Source organism: Phasianus colchicus, chromosome 1 (genome assembly GCF_987193195.1).
Source record: "Phasianus colchicus chromosome 1, bPhaCol1.hap1.1, whole genome shotgun sequence".
Lineage (NCBI taxonomy): Eukaryota > Metazoa > Chordata > Aves > Galliformes > Phasianidae > Phasianus > Phasianus colchicus.
The window spans coordinates 89,740,219-89,758,844 of NC_143436.1; the positions used below are offsets into that span (position 1 = coordinate 89,740,219).

Here is an 18,626-nt window from a genome sequence, read left to right on the forward strand (position 1 = left end):
CCTGTTTTTATAGCGTTATATATATATTTTGAAACATAGGGAAACAATGTAAAACTCTTTCTATAGCAAAAAGCTTAGCACTTAGAAGTATGTTGGAAAAGCATTTACATGGTGGCAGAAGACTTTGAAGGGAAGAACAGAGATAAAAGCAGAGTATTAAGTAACACCATTGAATTTTCATAGGTTTATGCCAGATATCCTCCAGCAATCATGACGGACTCTTGGTGACATCACACTTTCTAGAATGCAGATGAATTGGATGTTGGTGGATCAGACTCCAAAAATAATTATGTAACTCTCTCCTATTTGCCACTGCTGACACACACAAAAAATAATGGAACTGGGATAAGGTTACCTTCCAACACCTAAAGTTTTTCAAGAACTACTTTATGATTCCAAGTAATTTCCATAGATGAATGAACTATTTCTCTTCTTTAAATAAATTTGCTTTCATACCCGGATAAGCCTGTATTCTGTTGCTGTTCAAAAGACATATCCAGATACATCCAAAAAGCTAATTACAGTTTACATTTAGAACAAATAACATGGAATTTCATACTCTCTAAGTACTTTCTCAAGAAAAAAAGGGAAATAATTACCTTAACAAATCCAAGAAGAATGTAGTTCATAAAGTTCATAAAATATTTCCTAATGTTCATCTATACCTGGAGCCAGAATAAAAGTGAGCTACTAAAGCATTTCTAAAAGACAATCTTAAATTGTTGAAGAAAACAAAATGCTGGAACGATGTAAGATACATTGTGTGTGCATACATATTGCAGAAACCACCCACTGAAGACTGTCATCTTATGCTAGTGCAGGCCTTACTGAAGCTGTTTCCTTACTCCATTCAACAGCATTTAAAATCACCAAAGTCTTGATTATAAGTGCTGCAACAGTGTAAAAGCAGAAACAAACAAACAAAAAAACCAACATCAAAATCAAACCAAAGAGCACGTGCCCCAAAATGAAGTTCAGTCAAATAAATTTCTCTTTTTCTGAAGTTTGGAAAGTTGACATGGGGCAATGCAGTTAAAACAGAGCATACTTGATCTGATGCCACTAAAACTGTCTCCTTGCTAAGAAAAAACACAGTAAGAAAAACCCTTGGGACCCTGCCAAATCTTTCTCATGTATTTGTTGTACATAGATAAACCTTTCCTGAGAATTTATTCCTGAAATAAAATTTTTAAAGCAGTGTAATGTGATAGAAAGCACAGCAATGACAGCAGAGCAGCAAGGTCCCAGGCTGCAGCAAGGTCCCAGGCTGCAGCAAGGGAGGACTTGCACAAATACAACAGCTGTGGGCACAGAAATAAACAAAAAAAACCTGCTTACCTTCAGAAGGCCTCAGGGAGACATGGATCTCCAGACAAGACAACTTTTCCTCCACTGCCAGTCCCTAAAAGAGGTCTGGGAAGGGGTGGATCCTAGTTCCACCCCTTCTGGTTACATGGATGCACTGCATGCACCTGAGCTTCCCTGGCTTTGCCCTGCCTTCCTTCCAGGTGCTCCATCACTGTTTCAAGCCACGACTCAGCATTTCCACTACAAGCAGGTATTTCTTCAGGACATGTATTTATTGAGAATATACAGTATGTCAGGTAGAATTTTGATAGGACATAGAGAAACGTAACAACCTACTTTATTTCAAGCATTTTGTATTGACATGTTTGTACAACAGGAATGGAACAGAATTCAGCAGACGCTGAGTTTGTTAAGGTCTTAGTACTAGTAGATTAAGAATCAAGATTAAAATCAAAATTGAATCATAAAAGTTATTAGCAGATAAAAAGATAATACAAATCACATTCTAATATTATAAATACTGCTAAATATATAATTCAAATAAATTTCTAGAAAGGAAATCTTGTTCCTTGCAACACCTAACAAAGCCCAAGAATCATGAAAGGCACCGTAAGAAGAAGGCTGGAGTTAGTTCCTGAAGATTTATGTTACAAGGAAGAATAAATCAGCATTAACTGTGTTACAGTAACATTCCTATCTACGAAGGATTTCTTCCTTAAAATAGTTAAGTTGTACTGATACATCTGTGATTTTTGAGAAAACAAACAAACCACAAATAAGAACTATAAAACAACGTTATTTTCTCTGTATGCCATAAAGGCTCCTTGCTGAGTTTTGACCAGGACGTTGTCTAAGGGATTGCTAGGATTTCGGTCCTTCCCATCGGTGTAGCTTAGTTTTCTGGATACCCTATATAAAATAATTGTTTAGAACAAAGAAAGTTACACAAAAATACTGTAATTGCTGACTACTTAATGAACAAAATGAAACAAACAAATCACCGAAGCGAGATATCTGAACACCTTGACTGTAAACAGCAGTGGGACTCCTTGCAGCCTTCCTATGTGTGTTCAGCTGAAGGGGTAACTTTTTAAGGTCTATTTTAAACAAATTTGGTTTACGCTGATGAATAAGTGTAGCAATGTAGTTATAGGAAAACGTTCACATTTTCTTTTCAGAAATGTCTTTTTCATAATCAGTTTCTAGATAAAGGCAGTCCTTTCCTTTCCACAACTGGCTACAACGTCATTAAAGAGTTTCACTCCTGGGAAGTTTGTTACAAGTACAGAAGGCTAAGAATCTCACACCACAGGCCTAAGGACTCTTGCCACTTTACAGTTCGTTTAGCTACAAATCAGCAAATGTGCAGTTGCACAATTAATGAATGAAAAAACAGATTCTAATGCAGATGGCTCTGCAAGAAAGCACTCTGACATTCTCATTTCCTATGCTTTCTGAAACTTCGCCATTTGCATGCAATAAGAAAAGAAAAACCTTTTCCTTCTTCTGAACAATTACTAATTGCTAAATAATGAACTGTCTTTCTGATTATGTTCTCCATACAAATAGCTTAAAAGTACATTCAGGCTTCCTTTGAAATTTTAATCTGCATATTGTCAGAAAAATGTTATATCAGCTGTTGGATCATCTCAAGCATAGTGAAAGTATTTACTGGCTTTGAGACCAGAAAGGTAGCAAATTTTGTGGTGCCAAATGGGACCTTCTGGCAAAAGATTTAAAAATTATTTTATAAAATGAAGCAAAACTATTAGAGAACTTCTAATGCTTTTTAATTCTGTGCCTATCAAATTGGCTCGTAATTAAAAACCCAGATCAGAAACCTGAGAAACCTTCAAAAGTCATATTTTTTATGGAAAGGAGATGTCATAGGCCAGTAACCAGGGCGCTGGAAGAAGTTTTCTTGTTCCAGAGAAAACTATTAACGCTAATAGTGACAGCCTATTTGAATGATAATACACTGAACTTTCCAGAAGTTAAGGATCTGAGAAGACTTGTCAGCTCAAGTACACAGCCTGAGTCAAAAATACTCTGTAGTTAGTCATGGCTGAAGAAGTACCCCCTATAATGAACACAAAATGAGCTACAAGAGTAGCTGTTCAATTAGGCAATATTGTTTTCATTAACCATCTATGTTGGCTTCTGGCTAATTTTGTCCACAGACACTTGCCTCCCCATGTTCAAGTCTACAGGTTTGATTAGTTTGAGCTCTCTCAAGAATCCATGTCCATTTTCATTTTAGAAGTACTAATTTAAGCAACAACCTCCATACCATTAACATAAACATAGAACAGTAAGAATTTCTGACATTTCTTTTCTCCAAAAGAACTTACTTTTGGGGGCATTTCAGTGCATTTCCAGGGCTACTGTAATTTGGCATTGTCCTACGCCAACTAGACTGGACATCCGTATTCTCCAATTCTGGTGATGAAAAATAATATTATGAAAAGGATAAGAACTACGCAGAGTAACACAAACACTGTAGTACATGGTTAAAATACTAGTCTGGTAGTAATATATATATATATACTTCAATCAGCAAATCTCCTTATGGAAATATTCTAATGAAAAAGGTTGTGGCAAAATTCAGTTTCAAAAACATATTATACCCCATACTTGTAAGCCTCAAATACATTCAAGAATAAGCATTTTGAAAAACTAGTTTATCAAGATCATTAGAAATAAAAACAGAAGAAAGGGATGATTCCAGGAAAAAAAAAAAAAGGGAAAAAAAAAGGAATGGATAAAGTGTGAGTTAAAATTTGAGGAAAGTAAAATAAGACAGATGGGAATATTCAAAATCTTCGTAAAACTTATGTATCAGTAATGAAAATGCAAAAAGGCAAACAACAAAAACAAAAACAACAACCGCAAAAAAACCCCAAACTGATGCAAACAAATGCATTTCTTTTTACCATTTCCTCTTTGTTTTGTAGTTGACGATATTTCATGAAATCTTCCCCAACATTTTCTCTAACACTTTAATTAGTTATTTGATGACCAGAGATCAATAAAACCAAAGTATAGGAAATAAATATTGGTGATTTTTACTAAGCTTGGAAAAAAAGTTCAGGTTATGTTATAAACATGCTTTAACCAAAATCAGATTATTAGAAGAAAACTATAAAATTAGTATCTAGAATCTTATACTAATACTTTTCACTCTTGAGTTTGAATAAAATTCTATTGTTCTAAATCACCAAAAGTTGCCTTCTTCAGATCAGTAATTAAATACACCTACACAAGTAACAACAGCCATGCAACAATGCAAGTGCAGAATTTTGCACAGCTGAAGAATCCAAACAAAAGCATTTGGTTATTCAAGTGGTTATTAATAAACTATCAATTTTCTGCTGAACATTTACACATAGAAAGTAAAAACAACTACCAGTATAGAAAAAGAGAAAACCACGAAATAATAAGCAATAGTTCAATAGAAAAACCCCCTTAAACTGCTATTAACATGCAAACCAGGAAGCCCTTTTCTACTTAGATTCCTTACTTACTGAAGTAAAACTTAAGCATATCCAATCATTACGGAGGAAGAAGAGCTGTCACCTAGAAATATGTGTTTATAGAGGAAATCCATAGATAAACTCTTTAAAGAAGAGATTGCTAAAGCAGTAATTCATGTAGCCTCTGAAACTAACCTTTCCATGAAGCATCGGGAATAACAAGAAAAGTTTTATCTGAAGAAGCATGAAACGCAGAGTCCTGAAAAGAAAGCATCAACCTACTATATCAGTAGAAAAAAACTCAAGTTATTTTTTCACTATTTGTCTTAGAAGAAACAACAAGGAGCTTGGCAATAAGGTCTTGATTTAAAACAAGTTTGGTAATTCCAGCAGAGCTCAATAAAACTTAATTTCATTTTATCCATGTATGTAGTAAATAAAATGCAATCATTTCAGAAGGACAATATGTTAATCAGCAAGGTCACTGTCTGAAATGATCTTAACCAGTGACATGGTGTACTAAAAACATGAGAAAATCTTTTAGTGAGGATTTTAAAACAACTTTCAAAGTTACTAAGCAGTGAGGTTCCCCACAGGAGGCTTAACACAACTTACTAATATTTGTTTAGCAAACAAATCTCAAGTTCACCAAATTATGAAAACAAATAAATAGTGCTGGAAGTATGCTGTCACTAGCCTGAAGTCCTTTCAGCACTGGTCAATTTTTTAAGTGTTTCTCCAAGTACTGGCAAAACAATCATTTTCACAAGATCTTTAAATACCTGATGATGACAGTTGTGACTGTTAAAAAATCTGGTGTTACTGCCATTGTGTAGGCTAGCAGAATCCATGCCAACTGTCTGAAGATCACCATATTTCTTGTGAGAAATCTGCTGACGTTTTGTTGAAAAAAAAAAATGTTCCGGTATATTTTTCAGTCGCTTTACTGGTGAAGAAAGAAGATCATTTTGAAAATTTCCTAGTCTCTTAACTCTGGGAATTGCATATAAAGATCGAACAGGTGAGTTAACAAGAGCATTTACAGTTTCTGACATCTGTATTCCTTCATATTTCCTTAAATTTGAAGCTCTTTGGAAACCAGGAATTTTTGGAACCACCTCACTAGACAATTGCTGATAAATCTTCTCAAATGCGATGTTATACTGTACATTGGATCTCACAGAATCATTGAGTGTATTCTTCATTATTCCTCCTTTCTCTTCAAGCTTCTGTGAGTTTGAAAGTGGTTTTGTCAGTGTCAAAGGCTTTTGGCTTCCTCTGGAAAGCAGTTTGTAGTAGAGTTTCTCAAAGGCATCTTCAAATTTTTGGGGTGTCTCTGAAGGACTCTGCTTCATAGACAATGAGGAAAATGAGTGTCTGCGTTGGAAAGAATTCTGCCTCTCAGAAATGTTTATTTCAGGATTTATGAGCAATGTACCTGATGCAAGATAATAGTCTTTGATAGGTGTAAAAGTATTACTATCATTAACAATACTACAAGTAGGTGAGCAAAAACCTGATGTACCATCAGAAGGAAAGTCATTTTTTTGAGTTTTACTTTCTTTTGCCAGATGAAATGCCACTGATCCTGATCTGGCAGATGTTCTAAAAGGTGGTTCCAAGGAATGTTTGTAAGTCAACTTTCCACTTTTGTTATATTTTGAACTGTTCAATGAGACAGTAGTCTGCAATTGATCTGCTAGAAAAGTCTCTCCCATTCTACCCAAAGCATTAGCATTCTGTTCAGAAAGTTTTTGGTCCTTTCCAAATACCAAATGATAATCTAAACTTGAATCAGAGCAGTCCATTTCCATTTCGTTTGTGTCACTGTATGAAAATGGTACCATACCAGATGAGTTATTAATAAAACACTGATCATCACAAGGTCCACTATTCTCTTTTACATTATTTCCAAAAGTTTGATTCTGAATGTCTGTACTACTGCTGCATATGCTTGGTAGTGCTTTCTTCAATTTGAGTGGTCTGAATTTTCTTATTTTTTCTACAGTGATACTGAGCTTTGGTCTTCTAGCATGTCCTCTTTTGTTCCTATAGAGTTTAAATGTTTTTTTCCAAGTTTCCCTTGTAATAAGCTTTGTCAGCACCTCTACCATTTTAGGATACAAGTCTGCAAGTGTTACATTACTCCAGGAACAACTTTCATCTGCAGACTGATATTCTTCCAATGTACTATTATAGCAAGTTTCATTCATTTCTTGAAAAGATTGATGCCTGGGTACAGTTATTGTATCTGGTAACATAGGAACACCAGAAAATTGTAACTGGTAGGGGCTGGAAGAAGAACATTCATTTGCCAACTCTACTTTCTTTCTGCAAACACTGCTTTGGTTGCCTATTCAAAATGGAAAAAAGACAATTAAAACATTTCAATAACATGACTTAAAATATTGCATATGGTACAGATATTCTCTTATATCATTGAGCTTTTTTGCCAAGTTAAATAGATTACTAACATATCATTGGTTAGGAGAAATTAAAAGATTTTTCTTAATTACACTGAATTAACAGATTATAAAAGACAGAAATGAAATGCATTGCAAAAAGAAAAGAAAAACACCAAACAACTTTAAAGTAGCTTAATATATAGACTGAAAATACATTTACTGTAGAGGCAGACAGCTTTGCTCTCTAATTTTTGACCAGTAGGCACAGCCTCACCCTACAGATTTTAACATATTTTTGTATTTCTTGAAATCTTTGTGTTTAACCAGTACCAGTGCAGCTTCCCTTGAGGTAAAGCATGATAAGAATCATGCTTTTTGTAGTCTTCAGGCTTGAAACATTTACACCAAAATTCTATCTAAAGTTTCCAGGATCAAGTCCAGACTAGTGAAATACTGCTTTGACTACCAGCACATCCAAAGCCAATCCTTGGAATCAAGTATAAGTAGTAACAAAATAGTCATGCTTTCATTAAATTGAACATACTTCTGTTGAAGTTTGTAACATTTAATAATCAACATGTTTGACCCACACCGAGATGATATAGTTGTACCTTTCAGTTCTCGTATTGGTGAAGTGAAATGACTTGATGAAGGCTCTACCTGAAAAATGAACAAAGTAAAAAAGACACATGAATCCTAAATTTATCCTCGATTTTTTGCACGTTGTAAGTAACACCAACATTTAATTTATGAATCCTCCTGCTTTCCCCTCAATATACTAGGTCCTATACAGACAAATTATAAAAGGAGGAAAAAGTCTAGTTTAAGACTTCAGTAAGATCTCTTAAGAGTTCGGGGAAGTTATTATAATCTTTGCAGCTTCTACATTGCATAGCATATTTCAATCTTTTTCCCAGATTTGAAAATTTATATGTGGATATATATAGATCCATATGTTAACACACACACACACACATCCACATATAAATTCTGAAGTTATATAAATTTACATGGATAATCTACGTATCTCTGGCATATATGATAAGAAATGGATGCTGGAGCATGTACTGTAAATAAATTAAATTCAAAATCTTAGTTCTTTTTCCCCTAAAAACATCAAACTGAGGCTTTTCATAAGATCTACTGAACTTAAAACCAATTCACACATCAGGGTAAAAAGAAGCAGGAATAAAATTCAAAGAAGTATTTGGATATTGTCTGCTAAGTTTCTTATAATCGTTGCCATCAAAGATTTGAGATACTGTGATATTTACACAGGCAGCAAGCTGTAGAGAAGTTATATTAAGATTCATTGTGCTACACATAGCTACAGAATTGTTGTGTTTTTCTAATTAGCAAACAACTTTTAACAGAGCAGGAGAAATACGTAAGTACCGTAATCCACTTGGGAATTCTTCTTCCATTATCTTGTACTATCACATCTACTTGAACCTGTACTTTCTCTTGCGTTTTCACATCATCTACATCCAGATTCTTAAGGGAAAAAAAGAATAAAGATTCAAATACAAAGAAGTCACTGACACAGGAAAGCACAAATTCATTTCTTAGTTTTATTTCCAACTCCAATTCAGATGAGGATTTCCAATGATCATAAAAATTATTTTTTTAATGCATGTTTTAATATATGTTTTATTTATTAAAAAAAAAAGTCTCAAGAAGGATCTGTATGTCAAAACAGAGGTAAGTAGCTAGTTTTTTGATCCAAGGAACATAGTGACTGAAAAAAAAAACTACTCAAACCCCACACAATAACAAAACAAAAAACAACAAAAAAACAAACCAACCAACCAATTTCCTAAAAGCCAAATAAAAACCAGCAAAACATTCCCGTGATAAGTTAGAGCGATTTGGTGATAAATGATAGGTGTTTTTTAATTAGGGAAAATACAAGTCAATGTCTAGAACTTTTGCTAAACAAAATAGAAAAGTAAATAATTTTCTGGCAATTGTATCTGAGCAAGCAGAACACAGGATTCAAATGGCTTCACACACAAGATGCACAAGATGTACTTTTCTTCATAACTAGTTTGGGTAGTCCCGATACTCGTAGCATAGCTTTGGCAAAAAACAATATTAGATTCTATTCTGCATTTGTTACACTAGTCATTATTTCAGGTTTTCTTTTTTAAAATTGTGTTCCCACTTCATCTGTCTGAAAAAAACAATCATATTTAAAAGGTGTTTTTATTTTGTGATTCACCTGGTTATTCTTTTTGCATACCTACAACAGCTTTCATCAGATTTGCCTGTTCTGTACAGCATATGGTTTTCTCTGGTGTACTCATACTCAAACATCATAATTATTTCAATAAATAATGTCATGGAGAACAATACAAACTTCTAATTTGCTCTACTGACTATAAACATGCATTAAGATGCACAAGGCAGAGAGTCATCTGCTGACAGTGCATTAACTCTTCAGGCAAATACAAGCTATAGAAGTAATTCAATTATTTCTACTAAACACATAATTATTCTGTTACATTAGACACCAGAAATTTTTACCTGGAAGTGAATGTCTTCAAATCTTCTTCTCACTGACACTATCTCAGCATCACTTTCTTCACTTGCAGTTTGATCTTAAACAGTAAATGAAACTTAGTTTTGCTCAAAATCAAAAATCAAGTTTCATGGAAATGTTTTAAACAAATACTGTGTAACACTGACTAAAGAGGTTTCATTGCAGAAAATTGTTTCCTACAGTAAAGCTTTCCATGTGTATTACATTTCCAATTCAAGTCCAATTGAAAAACATGATTTATAGGCTTATAAATAACTTGTGATGAAACGGAGAAGAGGGAAGATAACTTGTCTGCAGCCAGTTCTTCAAGACATATGCTAGCAATTTCAGAAGGTAGAATATTTTCAAAGCATTGCTCTGATAGCATATTCATACACCATTCCCACTTCCTTCCTGCTACATTTCTATTTATCCCAGCAAACACAGTAAGGAAACAAATATTGTCACTTTCTTATGGCATGCTTTTCTCATTTCTTACTATTAAGACAGTCTTAGAATTGCCAAGTGAGACTTAAGAATATTAAAAAACAAGTGCAAATTTTCCAACTCAATTTTTGGATTCTCTACAAGTAGTTCCCCAGATGATTTTCCTAGAGGTAGCCAGATATTTCAAATCATCACTAACTAAAGACTCAGCCTTTCATGATAAATAAAACACTTGATTGCATTGTAAGCACCAATTTATTGGCTTCTTTGACTGTTATGTATTTGTTCCATGATCACCTTTACTCCTGGTAGAGGAGAAAACCCCTGAAAGGGAAAGCGAGCGAAAAAAATTCTTGGTTATGAAACTGACCAAACCATTGTGCTTTCACAGAATCATTGAATGGCTTGGGTTGGAAAGGACCCCAAGGAACATCAAGTTCCAACCCTCGTGCTACAGGCAGGGCCACCAACCTCCAGATCTGATACTAGACCAGGCTGCCCAGGGCCTCATCCAACCTGGTCTTAAACACCTCCAGGGATGGAGTATCCTGGCCTCTTCGGGTAGCCTCCAGTGAGGTTCCAGCACCTCACTGCTCTCTCTCTGTGAAGAACTTCCCCCTGACATCTTTCATACTATTCTTAAATCACTAAATCAGAATGAAAATTTTTCTCAGATAACACCATGTTCCTTTTTTGCTCCCTGTCATTGCAGTCATCACCTAAAGCGGGCTGCTGCCACCATAGAGTTAGGATAAAGAATAATATGACCAGAAGCAGTTTTTTTTTAGAGGAGACCACAAAATTTTGCATCCTCTTGTGAAACTGCTGATCGATCAGAGGGTTGGCTTCTGCAATCTAACTTGATTTTAATTATTTTATTAGAATTGAAATGTACACCAGCCAGATTATCAAAGTTTCATGATCGCAAATCCCTGGAACATTAATTATTAGTATAGAAGTATGGCACAGCACAGAATGGAAGAAAACAAAGTATCCATCTTCTCCAGAGAACCTTAAGATGTTTTTAAGAGCCAAGATGGAAATAAAATCAACACTTTTGTTCCTCAAATGAATAGGTAAAGAACAATGAAAATTCATTTGCCATAAGAAACCAAAGAAGGTAGGTCTTAATTATTTTCCCTATTAACTATAGAAGAATACTTATAAATGCAGGTGAGAATTGTTTTTCTGTACCATCCTTCATATACTTTTAGAACAAAAATAATGTCTAATAACTGGAAGAAACAACTGCCTTCACTGAGAAGGGTGAAGCATCCTGTATGAATACTACGGATGGACAAAAAGAAAAACCAACCAAAAAAAGGTTTAGCTAAAGCAACTAAAGATACCCTTTTTCCTTAACAGTCATCCTGACCCATTGCTGATCTTCTATATATTAAAAAAACAACCAAAAAACAACAAATCAACAAATTCAACTTTTAAGCAAGGAATCCAAATCCCCCACTTCTAAAAAGCTGATTTGTAGGTTGCACTGTATTTGAATAGAGCTGGGGACTCACTGAGGTTGCTATAAGCCTCTCCAGTCTTTTCCTAGTACACCCATAGAAGAAACAGTGGACATTCACATTCTATGAAGATACCAGTCTTAACTGCATCACTCATTTATCCCATGAGTGCAAAAGACAAAGGAAATTTTAGAAAACCAAGGCTACAAAATCCTCTGAAACTTTTTCCTATATTTTATTGCATAGGTTGAGAAAAAAAAGTCACATTTTCTAAATTTGCATAAAAAGTCTGTTTTACTATTCAAATATATAACTTATATTCTGCTCAAGTAACAGGAGGGCAAATTTCAGTGTTGTTTTTATATGAAGAAACTAATGTACTCCAATGTATGTAAAACAACATTAATTATATTAATGCAACTACTGTTTCAGTCATTAAATACTGTATATTAAATAGGCATTCTTTAATTCATGCAAAACTGTAAGTTTTAGATCAACAAGAATCAAAAAGATCTTGTGTAATGCAAAATTAAAGTCGTAGGGCATCTCCAAAAGTAATGCCTCCTATGTTATTACATTGGCCCACGACTTCAGAGGCAGATGGTGGTGGTATGGCAGTAGATTGAACCTTTTCTTACATGTTGTTGCCGTGTGACAGATGGCAGCAGTGGAGCAGTCTGACACAATGGCATCTGACATGGAAATGTGTATGAAGCAAAGGCGTGGAATTGAATTCCATCACACAGAACAAATGTCAGCTACCCGTGACATTCACTGACGCTTGCTGAACATTTCTGGAGACCAACCAGTGTATGTGAGCACACTGAGGTGGCGGGTGGTACATTTCTGTGGTGGCAACAGTCAGTCACCTCTGCTTGTGCATATGTTTAATGCTTTAATAGTACTAACAGTACCTCCCAAGCTGCTAGAGTTCAAGAACTGTATGGATAGCGCTCATAGACGCTGGGTTTGAATTCTGCATGGTCCTGTGTGGAGCTGGGAGTTGGACTCAGTGATCCTTAAGGTTCCATTCCAGCTGGGGATATTCTGCAACTCCATGAAACTCTATAGCGTGTTTATAATGTTTCTTTTTTTTGTTGTTTTGTTTTTCTTGCAAGGGAACCTTCCAGAATTGCCATGCCTGTCTTCATTTACAGATAGGTCCATTAGCAATCTTTTATTATTATTTTCCCCCATTTATTTCATAAGAAGTAGAAAAAATACAGAGTATAAGATACTCCACATTTCAGTAAAACTCATGGAGCAGGATTTCCTCTTTTCACATTTCCATTTCTGTATTATTCTGTATTAACTACTAGAACTCTAGCACTTGAACTGACCAACTTAAATAAAATCCACACATAGGGTAGCAGTTATCATCACACAAATCTTACTTCTTCTGCATAAGCTTATTTCATAATTAGCCTCTAAGCCAGATACTGTTGTTAATAAAATTACTGAAAACTGCCTTAGCATAGCTTAAAAAAAAAAAAACAAAACCCACACATTAAATCTCGTCACCTCATTAGATTTTAAAAAGTATCCACATGCTACAATGAAGTTTGTATACAGTACATATAAAAATTATTGCCTAACATTCTTACTGCACAAGTAACAGAAATGTGATCTTTCCCAAAAGAGAGAATCTTTATCTCCAAATATAAGACAGTGCTGATACTAAGGCTATAGCAGGACTTCTCATGACTGGGTGGATGAGACAGACTCACTCATACTTAAAGACTGAAAATGACATATGCACTTAGCAAACATGCTTACCCTACTCAAGATGGAGATTAAAGAAGCTTCTGCTCAGTGCAGAATTTACTGCTCTTGCTTTTTCTGTATTTGTTTCCAGATAAACTGATGTCAAATATCATGAGGGATTTATATTTTATTACATCTCACATCTAACTGAAGCAGAGACATTACGACTCCTGTAAATACTTTGAAGTATTCAAATTATACCATAATTAACCTTGCTTCCCAGATCAACATTTTAATTTTGTAGAATGATTCAAGGTATATACCTGAACTTTGTACATTTACGAGGAGAGAAAGAGAGACATTTTTGTTTTGTTTTCTCTTCACATATCCAGCATAGAAGTTTCTGTACTATATACACCATAACATCCCCCTGTCATTTACCCCTGTAAAAAAAAACCTTTTACTTTATTGGAACATACAGCTCCTTTTAAGAACAAATGTAAAGGGAGAAGTAGAACACCGGAAGATTAAGTAGCAACACAACATGTGCAGTCTTGATTTAAATTCCTTTGTGGTACTTGATTGTTTTGATGCTGTGATGAGGGACATGGTGTACTGAGAACTATTGGTGATGGGTGGATGGTTGGACTGGGTGATCTTGTGGGTCTTTTCCAACCTTGGTGATTCTATGATTGATCAATAAAGAAATACCTACATTTTCAGCAGGCAGCCTAATTCATTCAGCTCACAGAATAATATGCTAAATTTTGGATCACTCATCATGAAACTAAGTCAGAAATATGTTAAAAGAATCTCACCATGTCTACTTGTATCATTCCTTTCAAAAAACTAGCAAACTTCAAATTCCTCCACATGGACATTTAACTCAGGATAGGATTTGGAGATTCAGTGGACATCTGACAAAGGCTAAACAATACAACAAAAACCTGTCTATACCACTGATAAGAGGACATTATTTTAATCAAGTTGTGATGATAGCAGTGTCAATTAGAATTTATTTACTCATTTTAAACGTTTTATCTAGGCTTCAGAATTTTTATGAACATAGGCATTAGTATGGGTTTTTGGTCAACAGGCCAACTTATCCAAAAGAGATTTGATTTTGTAGAATTTAACAGTGTTTGTATTTTAAATACTTTACCTTCAGTCCTTTGACTTCTTACGTGATGCTGCAATTAGAAACAGGAAAAAGAAATGTCAGAAGAATCTTAGAATAGTAAAGTAGCATCAACTGAAGTCTTCATTTTCTTTAGTATATCTTACAGGTAGGCACTTCCTAAATAACCATTCAGTTTCCTTCAGCTTCTGCAAGGCCTTTCCAGCAAAGCCACAAATAGACAGTAAAAGATGTCTGATCTTTCATACTGTTTCTGTTAAAATCACTATAAGAACATGTACTACAGTTACCTTGGCACATATGAGGAGCTAAAACAGAATTCTTCTTACAGCTCTTAATGGACTAAGTCTGAAAAGTTGTGCAGACACTCCCTTGTTGCAATGTTTAGTAGGTGATATACATAAAAGAGAAATACAGCCATTTCTTTCTCCATTAAATCTACTCTTAAGCTCCAAGACTGAATTTCACCCTCATCTCCTTGCACTATGAGGTTCAGAACAGCTTCTGTGTTAGGTAATAAGGCGCACTACACAGCTTTGCTTTTTTTTTTTTTTTTTTTTTTAAACAAGTAACATAGAAAGCAGAGCAGCAAAGTAGCTCTTTATATTTAATGAGAAACACTGAGCTTTTGACAAAGCTCTTTTATGGTCTTATGAAGCAGTTCAGGAAACAGAGTAAGAAGTGACTGTATGTATAACATCTCTACTTAGAATAAAAATATACAGAAAACATGCCCACAACACTATAAATAGAAAACACTTTTCCTGCTTTACTAATAGTATATAGTCAACTACTTCCATCCATCTCATGTGATATTCGTAACCAATCCATCCTAAAAACCTGTTTTAAAATAGTTATTGATGTCACTGATTGATGCCTCTTGCATGCATTAAATGGCACAACAGAATTAGAATCTATTCCTATAGATATACAGAAATATTGACTATATTATAAGGTACCTTAAATAGTTTTCTAAGCTCCTTGATTGATAGATCTCCCCATTGTTTTGGTCCTAGAAACCACAAGAAACGTTAATACAAACACAGCATTTCTTATAAAACTATTTATCTGTATTGAGTGGTAGTAACAAAATGATCAAATCTGAACAATCTTCAACACAATGGTTGAAACAAAATTTTATAGGAAAACAAAACAAGAGAACAATGTAGTTTCAAGTTGAAATTGAGAAGTTGGTTTTAAAAAAACCCAACAAAACAACAAAAAACCCCATCCCACTCGTCTAACAACATTAAGCTAAAACGAAAGAGCATTAACAAACCATCTACTACGAAGAATGCAATGAAAAAGCGCATTAGTGTTTCAGTAAATAAGTTTTATTTAGTTCATGCAGACTACATGGTACTTGAGGCTGTTTAGAGCCATACTAAAGGCTTTCTGTACTGAAATCCATAATCACAGACCACATGCATATAAGCTACTGAATTAATACTGTAACCAAATTGAAGACTGAATACTACAGTGCTGTATGTATACGCAGACTTCACTCTGCCCCCAGCTTTGGCGAGCACTCAGTGCATCCATTACATTGAGCTTGAAGCTGTGGTAGCACTTCATGCCTACATTGTTCTCTACAAGAACTGACATGTCAATTATATGTTATAATCCACAATTTAGGACAGATAAAATCCTGCAGTGTTTCACCTCTCAGTATCCATGCTACTAGATTACAGGTCTTTCCTCTCTCTGTAAGTATTAGCCACTCTATAACAGATTAACAGTTATAATGAAACACTGCAACATATGACATGGCATAACATGATATAGATTTATGCTAAGTACATCAACATTCAGTGAAAAAGACGCTACTTATCTGTTCTACCCTGACAACTGACACGCTAGCAATGTGTAACTTAGAGCAGCCTTAAGAACACTAAGCAGAGCTGAAACTACAGAACCCAATCATGCCTATCAGCTTCCTGCTACTGCCTCTACTACTTTGTTTTAGCCTTCAGCATTTTGATTCTGGCATTACAAGTCATTCAAATATTAACTGCTGTTTTCCTCTTGTCTAAAACAGAGTATGCAAGGAACTGAAAAAGTGCATGTAAGCCACTCCTCCTGGTACTACTACGCTCATAGTAAATTTCACAGATGAAATGAAGTTCCTGAATAGACAAAAGCCAGAATTTGTTGAAATCTCTCCCAATATGTAACTGCCAGCAGCTGCGTACTTCATTATGTGTAAATGCACAGCACGTAAATAAAATATTGAAGGTGAAAGCAGTTCTTACCATCAGGTGTGTCATAAGTGAGGGTTTCCATGGAAATAACGAAGTCATCCTCAAAAGGATAATTATACTAAATAAAAACATAATTAAATATTAGAATAAAACACAGAATCATAAAGTGACTTGGGTTGGAAGGGACATCAAAGATCATCTAGCTCCAATCCCACTGCCCCAGGCAGGGACCATTAGATCAATCGCCAGACCAGGCTGCCCAGGGCCCCATCCAAGTTGGCCTCTACCACCTAAAGGGAAAGGGCATCCCCAGCCTCTCTGAGGAATTTGTTCCAGCACCTCACCACTCTCAGAGTGGAACATTTCCCCCTAACATCTAACCTAAATCTCCCTTCCTTTAGGTTAAAACCATTTCCCTTTGTCCTATCATTATCTACTCATGTAAAAAAGTTGACTTCCCTCCTGTTTATAATCTCCCTCTAAATATTGGAAGGCCTCAATGAGATTTCCTGAGAGCCTTCTCTTCTCCTAGCTGAACAACTCCAGTTGTCTCAGGATTTCTTCATAGGAGAGGTGTTTCATCCCTCTGATCAGCTTAGTGCTCTGGACTGTCTCCATCACCCCCAAATCTTTTTTGTGCTGGGGGCCCCAGGCCTGGACACAGTGCTCCAGATGGGGCCTCAAAAGGGCAAAGTGGGGGGGGACAATCCCTCCCTCTCCTTGCTGGCCACCGCTCTGCTGATGCAGCCCAGGATACTGTTGGCCTTCTGGACTACAAGAGCACACTGCTGGCTCATGTCCAGCTTTTCACCAATCGGGACCCCCAAGTCTTTCTCTGCAGGGCTGCTCTCAATGATTTCTTCTCTCCTAAATATAGATAAATGATTAAAAACAATTTTAGTTGGAATTTTAACCATAGTTAACGTAATTCACATAATTTACATAATTTTGCTTCGACTGAAACTCTCAGTGTGTTGTTTTACTGGTGAAAGTTAGAAGCCAGCATCTGGAAACACTATTCCAAGAAAAAAAAACACATGTATTTTAAACACGTTCATGAGCCATTTAATTTAAAAATATAAGCCAGAAGCGGGGAAAGCGGGGATTCAAAGAGTTCTTAAAGGGGTAAACACTACAAGGATTCTCTTGAACGTCGCCTGGAATTAGCCACCAAGCACAGATGTGCAGCTCACGGTGTATGACAACACCCAGCCTGAGGCCAGATGAAGACAGCGGGGAAGAAGCCGCCTCGACTTTAAGGCCAGCACCCAGCACCGTCCCCAGAACGTGACCCAGAGCAGCTGCGTGACCGCTGACCGTTCAGCATAAACACGCTCATAGCTGCACCCAAGCGCGCAGTCCCCGCATCATTATCAAAAAATGGCCGTGAGGTGATCCTGAGGGAAGCTGTCAGAGCTCGTGACAGCGCAGCGACGTCCACAAGGAACCCGCCGCCCGCCCCCCCTCCGCCAGCAGCGCGGCCCGTAGGGCCTCACCCACCCCCCGCCGCAACCAGCACGGCAGGCGAGCCGGCCGCCAACCGTGGCGCACACACCGCTCAGCGCGGTTCTCACCCGTTCCAAGATGCCGAGGATGGACGTCTGGAAGCGGGTTTTGCTCCGTCGCAACAATTCGTCCAGATCCAACGCCATGACGCGGAGCAGCGCAGCCCCTCACGCCCCGCCGCCACCGCCAACGGCCTCCGCCCCTCCCACACCGATTCAAACTGCGCGCGTCCCTCCCTGCTTCCAACCTTCCATTGGGTGCCGCTCACGTCAGTCCACGCGCCGCAGCCATTCGCAGTGCGCTGTGCACGGCTCTTTTCTCTCTGATTGGTTGGTGAGGCAGTCAGTCCGCCTCAAAACCCTCCCATTGGACACAGGCTCGCGCCGGGCCGGCGGCTGAGTGCTGCGAGAATAACGGCGTTCTACATAGCAGCAGTCCCATAGCGCGAGCTCCCATT

At 36.6% G+C, this 18,626-nt stretch overlaps 1 protein-coding gene across 1 annotated transcript; it reads right to left on the bottom strand.

The window, feature by feature from the left end:
• Nucleotides 1-215: 215 nt before the first annotated feature.
• HJURP (Holliday junction recognition protein) lies at nt 216-18,396 on the bottom strand. Its single transcript, XM_090152027.1, has 11 exons — nt 18,238-18,396; nt 16,715-16,781; nt 15,422-15,474; nt 14,487-14,514; nt 9,713-9,786; nt 8,582-8,680; nt 7,798-7,846; nt 5,564-7,134; nt 4,977-5,040; nt 3,660-3,747; nt 216-2,217 (listed from the first exon to the last, which is right to left on the bottom strand). The coding sequence occupies exons 1-11, from the start codon at nt 18,313-18,315 to the stop codon at nt 2,091-2,093; spliced, it is 2,298 nt and encodes a 765-aa protein (XP_090008153.1). The 5' UTR covers nt 18,316-18,396; the 3' UTR covers nt 216-2,090.
• Between the last annotated feature and the right edge of the window lie 230 nt (nt 18,397-18,626).